We start from the raw sequence: 11,732 nt of genomic DNA, 5'->3' as shown, positions 1-11,732 counted from the left end.
CCCTTGGTTGAATTTGATGGTCACTACTCAAACCTGTCTGAGCCTATGTGGCAACAGAATTGTATAAGATTGTTCACACATTTATACTGAGGGGAGACCTGAAACCTTAAACAGAAAGTCGTCCTGAAATGAAATGCCATCTGTGAGCCCTGTACAGCTGGTTCATCCTTATGGCGAATCACAAACGGAGCGCAACTCACAAAAGTTCATTTAGTTTCAAACCCGCGACTTCTTGGCCAGTAATCTGAACACAACCACTCGGCCACTAGCGGTTTATTGGCAGTGTGATTATGCTGTGCCCACACAGGATATAAGGCCGTTCCTCCTCTAACTATGGGATGGATGTGTGCAAATATGTATTGTGCAAGAGTTGAATGCACTGCTGTTTAGCCACTAGCCAAAAGGTCGTGGATTTGAGACCCTTTGGAGTTTTTTGAGATACGCACAAATGAAACAGATACATACATACACATACATAATACTTCTCCGCTTTTCAACCAGACTGGCCTCACTTCCAGAAGAATGTCTTCCACAGCATTTACACGTGAGTAAATAGTGAAAAATAAGGTTCATCCAGAAACGACGAAAAATTAGGTGCGTACTTTCAGGTTTATTTGGTAAACTAGTTAGTCAAGAACGTCTACTCTTCAAAACCTGAGATAAAATGCTGTAGGTCTCCGTGTAAGACGTTTTAACTATCATTTGCTCATTTCGCGCCATCGTTGCTTTTCTGTGTATCTTAAGCCTGGAGACGGCGATTCATAGAAACGGCTGATGGCGTAGCAGATTTGCAGACGTAATTCAACCTTTAGCATCTGATTCAGCTCAAGTGTGTCTCAGGCGCAAGGGATTTCCAAGGATCACTGCTGAATATTTCTGACTCTCAGCTATGGTTATACATATTATTATCACTATTATTACTACTCATCATCTCGCCGTCAAACATATGCTTCTTCCGCTGCCCTGAAAATGTGCAGCATAGCGTCAAATCCGCCAAAACATTCTGGTTAACAACTTGTCATGAGGATCCACAATCAGTCGGGATTTGCCGGACTTAATCTGTAGTTGGGAATAGCGCAAATGGCTGCAGTGGAGTTGACTAATTTCACCGCGGTCCACACCCACGCAGAGTGCATATTTGATTGTGGAGCAAAAGGAATTAATTGTCAGCATTGCACACATCAACTGGAGCTTTACAGCGGTAATCATGTGTGCATTATATTGTCTCGTTGTGTTTACTGGTCTCCCAGCAACGTAACCAATCATTTGTGAGCGTCCAGAGATCTTAAATAAAAGCATTAATATGGCGAAAAACCGAATTCTGCAGACTACACGGCAGCAAAAGTGAGGGTAAAACGTGTGTGGTCCTGAGAGCATTTAGAACACAACATACAAACACGTAAAAATCCAAATGCATTCTGCTTATGGTTGCTAGTTTCGTCGNTCAGAAAAGTACAGGTATGTAGCGTTCATCTTCGTTAAAATAAGCTGCTAATCAAATGGATACAAAACTACCCAAGGCACAATAACATAGTTTTATTGCTGGATAACCGAGTTACACCAATATTGTCCTCATGTAACGTATCCCATGTTTATAGAGAAGCATAGTGCAATTTTTTCGTTTATTGAATTAGAACAAAGTGAAAAGCAGAGGCTGGTTTCCTCAATAAGTTGGTAATACACAAAGTAACTCACATTATCACACTTGTAGGATCTTAAACTACCTAAGAAATACAAGAATTTGATCTACTGATAATTTTTTGGAACCACGCATGTATGAATGCACTTCATCGCAAATATGACGACGACCTAAGTTACAGCTGGAAAATAGTGTAGACTATATCCAGGAATATGAAAATTAAAGTGGACCTCAAGAGTTGAGCTAATAAATAGCTAAAACATCCGATAGACAGGAGCGGCAAGATCATTTCTGGGGGATGGTACCTTCTCTCAGGACAATCAGAATCCACCGCAGACAAAGTGCTGACCCAGTTTGCTCTCTGCAATTTCAATGCCAATTTAATTTGACCAAATGGTCAGTTCAGCCAACCAGTTGAATAGCTGTGCAAATGAGTTGTTTTGGCTAGCGAACATGATTACACATGCAAGTCTGTCATTAATGGACAAGCTTCGGGCCTGCTTGTTACTATTGAACAGTAGGCTATTCGGCTCAAGCTAAACGAATTTTGGGAATATTTTGTTACTAGATCACGTTGTGTTGCTTGTAAGGTTACTTTCACCAAAATAAATATGTTACAATGCGTATCTTCCTGTACGTGTTGTTTATGAGCTGTATAGAGCATTTCCAAAACAGACGGCCGAGCAGCAACCGCTAGACAGCACAAATGACCTCCATGGGACACATACAATATGTAGTAAAAAGCAAAAAAAAAACGCCAAATCTAATCATTGGTACGTTCAAAAATATTGTCGTCCCACAAATGGCACTCTGGAAGGCTCAGCCACACGCTGTCTTGCCGCGTGCGTATATCAAGTAATATGGGTGTTTTGTTCATAGTTAGAAACGACTCTCCTCCTGTTCTGGCGTAATTATTCCGGTGGATTCACACCAGAGGGAAGAACTGGATTCGAGGTTCGCTCTTACTAGAGCTCATCAGCAGTGCATATCCAATAGCCGTGCCGGGATATGAACTCCGGACATCTGGCATACGAGGCGAGCCGAACAAAGCACTAGAATGCAAATCCCACCCGATCAACTTCGCTCAAATTTTGTAACAGCAATCCAGTAGAATATTGGACATACACTCGATGAGTCGTCCACACTTAAACTCGGGGAAGATGTTGGCGTCAAACGTAAACATCGGTTTGGGTTTTCAGTGAGCTTGCTGGGTCGTAACCTGTTGTCTATTCAAGGAGTTACAAGGATAACGGATGCTCGCCCAAAAACATACTATTATTGCGAGCGATTTTCGCAAACGAACTCGGGAGGTTTACAGACGTTTCAATTCAAAGCATTTTCAACAATCGTGGGGGGCGGCGTAGAATCATTTTAGTCTCCAGATAAGAAAAAGATAAAGAAAAACTTTTGTCGTTTTAGTCTAACCTTGTTCACGCGATGTTAGCCTGTTTCCTTATTTCACAAATCCCTCCTTCTGGGGAATTTTTTTCACTCTTAAATGAAGAGTGCAGTCGCTTTTACGAAGCAAAGATGCGGAAAGCTTGGTACGATAATCAAGCAGTTGAAAAGACGCATATTTAATCAAGCGTATAAACCAAAAGCTGTATTCGCGTTACTGAGCAGAACATCGCACGAACTGGCGAAAGGGAAGAGCGTGGATAAGAAGAGTAATGATCCCGTATTCTGTGTACACATCTCTTGATTTCGGAAAAATCTTCGATGATTACTGCAAAGTTTGCGTTATTTTGATTTGCATATTTGCTCAAATGTGAGTAACGTTACCGTTCATTTGTTTGCAAATATATCCCTTCCAAATAAAGGGCAAATTTGAAAAGTGAGCAGGGAATTCCTATCCGTTTTTACCATGACCTCGATTGAAAATCCTTGGATTTGTCCTATCCGAGCAAATTGTAACGAGTATGTGGAGGCCGAAATACATTTCTGTGTCAAGGTCAGGTCCGTAAAATCTATTTTGACAACCCTTTAATGGTTTATCTTTTGTTGTCCCTTGCTTTCAATCAAGCATTCTTCTGCCTGCTTATTAAATCTATTTAGGTGAATTGTAGTTGGGTTCTTAAGTGGTTTAAGCCAACGACAGAGCAAAGAGTGCTTACAATAGCTTGAATTCACGTGCGTTTTATCTAAAATCGGGATTAAATTTCCTCACCTATCATTCATTATGCATTACAGGCAGAAGAAGAAAACGTCAAAACAGTTCATTTCACTACTTCTTCCGGTCTGCATTTTGTTCTCATGACATTTATACTCGAGGCTATATTCAGGAAATACAGACACCTATCATACAACATTTTTACATTGTGTCCACGGGGACGATTTCACTTGTTTTGGTGAAATTCGTTCCTTCATCAAGGAAAAAACATAAGATACCATGATGATAACACGCCTGTTTGCTAGCCATAATGCACGTTTTCGTGCCAAATATGTAGGCCCCTTTCGTGGGCTGGTCTTTTGTGCGAAATGCTTGCATGTTGGACAACAATTCAGTGGTGCAAGGTAAAGTCCTCTCTGGTGAATGATGGCATTTTATGGCGTAACCATACTTGGAAATGGACAAATGGCAGGGAAAAAATGATGTATTGGAGATTCATCTCTGGATTATAAAACTACGCGCATGTATCGGCTCAATCTGTTTTCAGCGTGCGATGAAATCACAAAATGAAATATTAGGTTGTTAAACTAATTCTTATGTACTGTCTCTACGACAGATAAGAATTTGTAAGCTTATGTATTACCTGGGTATGAATTTCTGTAGTTTGACGAACTCCGGCAGGAATACATTTAAATCTCCGTTTCCACTATTCGAATGCTTTGTCGCCGTGGTTCGTAAAGAAGTTCCAGGTGCGTTAACTTGTAACGTGGAATGCAATTAACATGCGCGGTATCAAAATATACACGTAACTATAACGAATCAATGCTTCGAGAGATTATGAAAACTCCTAAACTTTGGTTAATTAGTCTGTGCACGAACGCCTATCTTTGCCGAATGTAAGCAGTTTTTTAAGCCAAACCTAGTTCCGAACATCAATCAGCGGTTAATACCAACTTTGTGTGGGGCATTGTAGGATATAGATAAAGGGTTCATTTCGTGAGATATCAGCGTTGGATGCCTGCAGTTGTGTTAATAGATACACTTCAAAGTTCAACTAAATAATGAAGCCCACAAAAGACTTTCACGTAGTATTTTTTTGCAGAATCAAGATTTCAGTATAGTGTTGAATATTTCAGAATAATAATATGGCCACTAGGGAGATTTTTCCTTTGGAAGTTTACTTAACGTATGGTATAACACAAACCCAGGCACAGCAAGCGTCGAACCATTAACATGTGCCTACTGAAGGAACCAGATTAGACCAATGCGCTAGGTTAAATGGTAAGAATGAAGTAGACATATATCTAACTGACATCCATTAGGGTAAATCGAGGTCAGTTCATATTATATTTCATCTCTATTTGCCGGTTTTGGCGGTGGAGTTGTATTGTTTGTAACTTCTCTTCACCGTCATCGAAATCAACATAGACAGCAACACACTAATAGTAGAAGATGGTGTCTTCTGAGCATACGACCAAGGAAATGTTTCGAACAAATTACCAAAACCTCAGAATAGAATTTTAAATCAATTAGGGACATAAACTGTCAAATCATTAACTCATGCTGTCAATCGAAAGGTTCTTCTTTGTGACAGCAGTTGTAAAATAAGATGAATCGAGTGCTTACTAAAACATACAGGAACTACTCCTAGTACACGAATTTTCGCTAGTCTAACTGCCTATCCATATTTGCGGCACAATGTAAGGTGACTCTGTTGCAATATTTTTTCATCAAAAGATAGCATGAAGGGTCTCGACCTAGGTTGTTTGGCGATAATGCCCGAATCTGAAAGCCAATGACGGCATTTATCCACATTCTCCAAAACAAATTGGGCTACAGCAAACTTCGGTATATTTGGTTTCATCATTTAACAAGGACTTCGTACACTTGATGGTCATTCATCGATTTAAAACAGTTGCATACCCATCAATTATGCATGAATTCTACGGTATGATGTAATCTATCATGACGTTTGTTGTTCTCGCCATAATGTTTGTAACAATACTGTGATTTACGATGGGTGTTAATGTTTCTGTTTAGAGGCAATGACATTTGCATTGTGGCGGAACAAGCAATCTTCTGTGCGTGTTTGTAATATACACTTGTCTAATTCTAAGCAATCGATCATCACATTACTTCTGAGGGGCGGTTGTTTGAAATATAGATAAATCATTCTGACAGGAAGTTTGAAAAAATCTGTGCCGGAATGTGTTTGATTACATTCGGATATATAGTTTACTGGAGGAAAAAATGAATCATTTTCTGCGATTTTACCAGATTTTGCAAAAACGCTGAGAAGTTTTGCCAGTCTGTGTCAGCTTATAATTTACTGATGGGATAAATCAACAAAAGAAACGATCTTTTAGAAATCCATCCGTCCGACTGCCATACGATATTTGACATTGTCTAGAGTTCGGTTATAATAAATTTTCTACGCAACAAATCAGAAAATATGGATAATTATTTACCGCAAATTTCAATATATTACCCATTCGTGAAAAATAAGAGTAAACAAAGTAACACTAGGAGTCATGGTATTGGATCACGTTCAGCAAATCACTTGAACACAAAAATCAAAATTATATAGGGGAAGTGAGGCGGATTTCCGCAAGTAGACTAAAAGAAATGCACATGGCTGTATTTTTAAAGAAGTGTGAGTGTTAATTCTCTTTTCTCGTGCATTAAGGCCAGCTTAAGGGGAGAAAAGTAGGGTCTGTTTCTCAGAAAATGAAAGAAGTTCAGGCAGTTGGTCGATACATCCAGAGATAAGTGAACTTCTGGGTCCCCCTGGCGAGGTTACATTGCGATTGGCAACTGACCACCAAAATCAGATCAACATCTGGGAACGTTTGTGCATGTACTTTAAAGCTGCCCAATTTAAGTAACTAAATAGATGTTTCTCCGTTATTCCTCAAAAGTAGGAAGCTTTGGGACAATTTTTCCCAAACGCCAATCGGAAGTTAAATTTGCGTTCTAAAAGAAATATGATCAAACTTGAACATTTCTCAAGTCCTTGAAAAAGTAGGGAAGAAATTCCTTCTGCCAACACTGTTTGATCAACACGTGGTGAAATATGATAACTGTAGGACTCCAAAAATACATAGTGTAAATTAAAGATCTATGCGCTGGGGATCTTTCACCTGGTATGGATAATAAGTTGGAGCCAAAATTTTATAAATTCTGATTGGGTGAATCACAGAGTTTGCTCCCACCAGATATTTGAAATAATCCAACAAGTACCCTCGATGCACTCTCATGCCTTTATACGGACAGTGCGACAGTAATACATTTCGATAAACTGAGCTCAAACATGTCAGAAGGCAGTTGAACTTGGAAGGTACAGTAAACTCACTTTGTTAAAAGTACCGTTCAAACGGTACTTTGAAGTTTGGTATATAAAGGATTCAGCTCAAAACAGATGCGGGATAGAATCATAAGTCTTTTACTAGTGTTTTCGTGAAGACAAGAGAATTGGGTGGTTTCAGTGTCACTATGAATGAGTGATTCAAAAATGTTCTTTTTCCTTCAGTTTTCAGTAAGTCCGCTTGATTCTCGGTTCTCCTTGATTTGTTGGTATATTTTTTTATTTCAAACAGTGCACCATTACAAGATGGAGTTAGGATCGAATGCATAAGACAGTGGTGTATCAGGTAGCGGGTTTTACTCTGCTTAAGTAGGCAACTCGAGTATTTCGAGTATACATCAAGCAATTTAATAACTCTAAATACAGACCAAAAATGAACAAACAACTGACTGCATTCGTCCGCAGCATGCGCGTCACTGCACCCAAACTTAACCTAATGGTTAAATATTGTTCCGTAGATTTAGAGCGATTTCCTTCTCACTTTTAGCACAGAAGGTCTTAGTTTCAGGAGCCATTTACATAGCTGACTCCTCTTACCCAAGCTTTCCTTCTGAAAGCGGAGACACGGACACTGCTTTGTGAAATAGCATTTGTCGTACTACTTTCCTTCACAAAGATTTTCTTCGGAAATACGTTACTGATATGTACGTTATACCCATGTATCTTGGGAGGCGGTTGAAGATAACCATGTACAAATCCCAATAAAGCTTTTTCAAACTGTGTCAGTTTTGGTGAGAGGAGCTAATAATGTGTGACTGAGGTGAACCATCCGCAAAATGATCACGCCAACAGTCCTGATTTTGAAAATTGGTCCATTCCAAGCTCATTTTTTCATCACCGATGTTTCTACAGAACAGACGAAGGCAGATGCCTTCAGCACATGCTGAACAAAATGGTCTGTCAGCAGATATGAGGTAATGATTCGGAGTCTCTCAAGTGACAAATAAGATACATTGGAATGGTTAGCTGGTCATGTCTATGCTCCATTGCCTTTTACCAAAGAAAGACTTATTTTCTAGACCAAATGTTTTGCAAAAGCTCACAGATTACAGGCTATGAAATGGCAACACAGAATAAAAGCGGCTAATGTCAAGGTGTATCTTTGTGAAGTCAACACAAAAAAAATACATTTGTACAATCAATGCACTCTAGAGTATTGTGGCGAGAGTTGGCAAAATGATCCGGAAATATACTTAGGAACTTCAGGCCCATTTCTCTTTACCAGTTATGTGTGGCGAAGTTAAACAAGTAACAGAGACAGAGTCCGTTTCGGTGCCGCAGTTGTTGTGCTCTAGTATGCGTGGCGTTGTTCAAGCTCCACTTGCGTGGAAGAAATTCTGATTGGTCACACTATTAGTGAAAACTGTAGCCACCTGTTGACGGATCATACTCCCTTTGCTCACCAATTTTTGGATGGAATCACAACAGTTGTCTTATCGAGGTTGTTTCAAAGGCACTCCTGTTGGTAAGTGATTATATAGACACGCTATTTTCTTTCCTGCTAGACTCAACCATTCGTGTGGGCGACTGAATGGCATTGCGAGGAGGATAGTCTTACAAGTTCTCCTTAAACGTACATGATAAATAAACTTACACATCATGAGTGAAGTGCAACGGGCAGAATAAAACACCAACAACATAGGCAAAAAGCTAACTAGTATGGTATCATTAAACAGTAAATTGCCCGTTTCTCGAGGTATCTAGATGATAAAAATTCGCGATAGCCAATGTAATTGTTCCAGGATTACTAGCAATCCAGTCCTCGGCTTCATCACCGACAGGCGCAGGCTGCATGATCGGTTTGGCTCTGTGGTCGCAAAATAAGAGGGCAAACTATGTGAATTGGCAACACCAAAGAATGGAGGCTAAAATCTATGTCAGTGTAATCCAATAAAAAGTACGGATGCACGCCACAGTAGAAAAAGGTGGGAAGCTCAGAGCAACACCAACAACTTCCCGATCCGCTGAAAATAGTAGAGGGATTTTGCATTTGAGATGCCTGGGATGTCACAAGCCCAAATGATGGTCATGCACTGAAAAATGCACACTTCTGAAAAAAAACAACTGAGAGGAAATACTCATATTGATGGAAGGATTCCAACAACAAGATGTCATATGCTGGAAGCAAGCTACCAGGTCCCAAAGGAACACATTTCTCAGTAACTTAAATAGTTAGTTTTCTTGGAAAAAATCGTGATGAGAATTTGACGTACCCAAATTTTTTCGATGAAAAAAGCACCCCGAAAGAACAACCCGGATCGAACTGGTTTCGAAATGGAAACGACACCAAAGTTTGAATGTTTTGCTCAAATGTCAAGTGAATTCTACTGGGGATAAAACAAAATGAGTTAACGTGAAGCGACTCTTTTTTGCATGTTTCCAGTGAATATCGGTGTTTTCGTGTTCACAGTAAAGTCCAGTTCTACGTGAGAAGTTCATGCATATGAGAAAAACGCCTGTTTTATTACCTGACTTATATTAGTCACGAACATTAGAGTTTTGTACGCTGCGCTGGAAAATGTAAATGACACATGTGTAGGAAGTTGAATAGCAGATATCAACACAACCTCACTTTGGAAGTTCAGCAAACATGTGGTACGGTCACTACCAGTTACTCTGCTACGAAGAAACATCCGTGTCGAGGAAGCTGTTCAAATGCCACTAAAGGTTTACTCTCATTCCTTGGCCTAATTGTTGCGGTGTGTCCACACCAAAGAGAGGAGCCACTGAAATTGAGGTTTGCTGCTATTATAGATAACCAGAAACACATATACAATGGCCGTGTCGGGGTTTGAACTCCGAACATCCCGCGAGGCGACACCAAAGAGAGGAGCCACTGAAATTGAGGTTTGCTGCTATTATAGATAACCAGAAACACATATACAATGGCCGTGTCGGGGTTTGAACTCCGAACATCCGGTACGCGAGGCGAACGTGTTACCAATGGTCTACCAGAGCAGGATGGGTGCATCTGAATTTTTCCGTTTGAACAAGCGAACGTGTTCTCACTGTGTTTGAGTGTGCTTGAGTTCTGGCAGTGTACAAAACATGAAATCGTGAGTACTCGTGAAAACAGCTGTTTGGTCAATTTGCAGGCGTTTATGACGGCCAAATGTGCAGCGTCTGGGTATCGGTAGGTATCGGTATATATGTGGGCTTTGGCATGCAACTGAATGCATTCCTATATATTTGAATAGGGAATCTACATATGGGTTAGCAAAAGAGGGGTTTGTTACTCGCAATTGTAGGGATTTACTGGATATAACCGAAAAAAGTGGGAAATGTAAGCAGGTGTCTATTTTTTGTCTTCTGTCATGCTTTATTTGCTAAACAATAAGACCCGTTTCATATCATCAAGCGACAACATCAAATTAATCTTATTTTTGCCTTTCAGGGACTTTTAGGATTCTAACCTAGAAGAGACTGAATTATGCTAAGAAAATTTTAGTTAATGAAAGTAGAAGAATCTACGAAATTCGTGTTCATTTGAATCTTTTTGGAACATTTTGTCCATTTCCGACAAAGTGCTTTGCAGAAAAGTATTTTTGCTGTATTAGGGGACGAGTCTGATCGCCGCTGGTTTTACGTATTTATGAGTGACTCTACACTATTCAATGCGGGATGGTGACATCAATCCTGCATTAAAAAATTGGTACATTCGCAACTATTCCCTCCAGTGCAAACGAAGTGGTTGACGCAGAAACTACTGATCATGACAAAGAAAAGTGTTATGTTGATTGCTTTTATAATCACAAAGACGAGACGGTGGACAATAAAGCCATCTGGAGACTGCAATAAATACAACGCTAACAGAAACAGAGGAAAGATAATTTACATTAGAATATGAAATTTTGAATTCCGTTCTCTGTCACTTACCACCGAATTTGGCTACAATAAATTCAGCTTAAAAAGTGACGGACAACCTTGACAAAGCAAAGTTTATTGGGATAGAAATGAAGCATTATATGTTTGTTGAACACTTCATTATAACTAGTGACTAAGCAGTTGTTATCTAATAGAATAAAATTATTGTTTCCGGAGAATTACCATCTTGGATTTTCTGTCGTTTAAGTGCCACTAAAGGTTTACTCTCATTCCTTGGCCTAATTGTTGCGGTGTGTCCACACCAAAGAGAGGAGCCACTGAAATTGAGGTTTGCTGCTATTATAGATAACCAGAAACACATATACAATGGCCGTGTCGGGGTTTGAACTCCGAACATCCGGTACGCGAGGCGAACGTGTTACCAATGGTCTACCAGAGCAGGATGGGTGCATCTGAATTTTTCCGTTTGAACAAGCGAACGTGTTCTCACTGTGTTTGAGTGTGCTTGAGTTCTGGCAGTGTACAAAACATGAAATCGTGAGTACTCGTGAAAACAGCTGTTTGGTCAATTTGCAGGCGTTTATGACGGCCAAATGTGCAGCGTCTGGGTATCGGTAGGTATCGGTATATATGTGGGCTTTGGCATGCAACTGAATGCATTCCTATATATTTGAATAGGGAATCTACATATGGGTTAGCAAAAGAGGGGTTTGTTACTCGCAATTGTAGGGATTTACTGGATATAACCGAAAAAAGTGGGAAATGTAAGCAGGTGTCTATTTTTTGTCTTCTGT

General features: G+C 39.9%; 1 protein-coding gene across 1 annotated transcript; it reads right to left on the bottom strand.

The window, feature by feature from the left end:
- Positions 1-2,607: 2,607 nt before the first annotated feature.
- T265_12904 (hypothetical protein) lies at positions 2,608-11,450 on the bottom strand (the record flags this gene model as incomplete). The annotated part of the gene is made up of 3 exons (XM_009166150.1): positions 2,608-2,662; positions 9,888-10,144; positions 11,241-11,450. Coding segments are annotated over 3 exons (462 nt in total), but the record flags the coding sequence as incomplete, so codon positions are not given.
- Positions 11,451-11,732: the final 282 nt, after the last annotated feature.

Source organism: Opisthorchis viverrini (assembly GCF_000715545.1).
Source record: "Opisthorchis viverrini unplaced genomic scaffold opera_v5_22, whole genome shotgun sequence".
In the NCBI taxonomy this organism is placed as follows: Eukaryota; Metazoa; Platyhelminthes; class Trematoda; order Opisthorchiida; family Opisthorchiidae; genus Opisthorchis; species Opisthorchis viverrini.
This window is presented reverse-complemented; position numbering and strand designations above follow the sequence as displayed.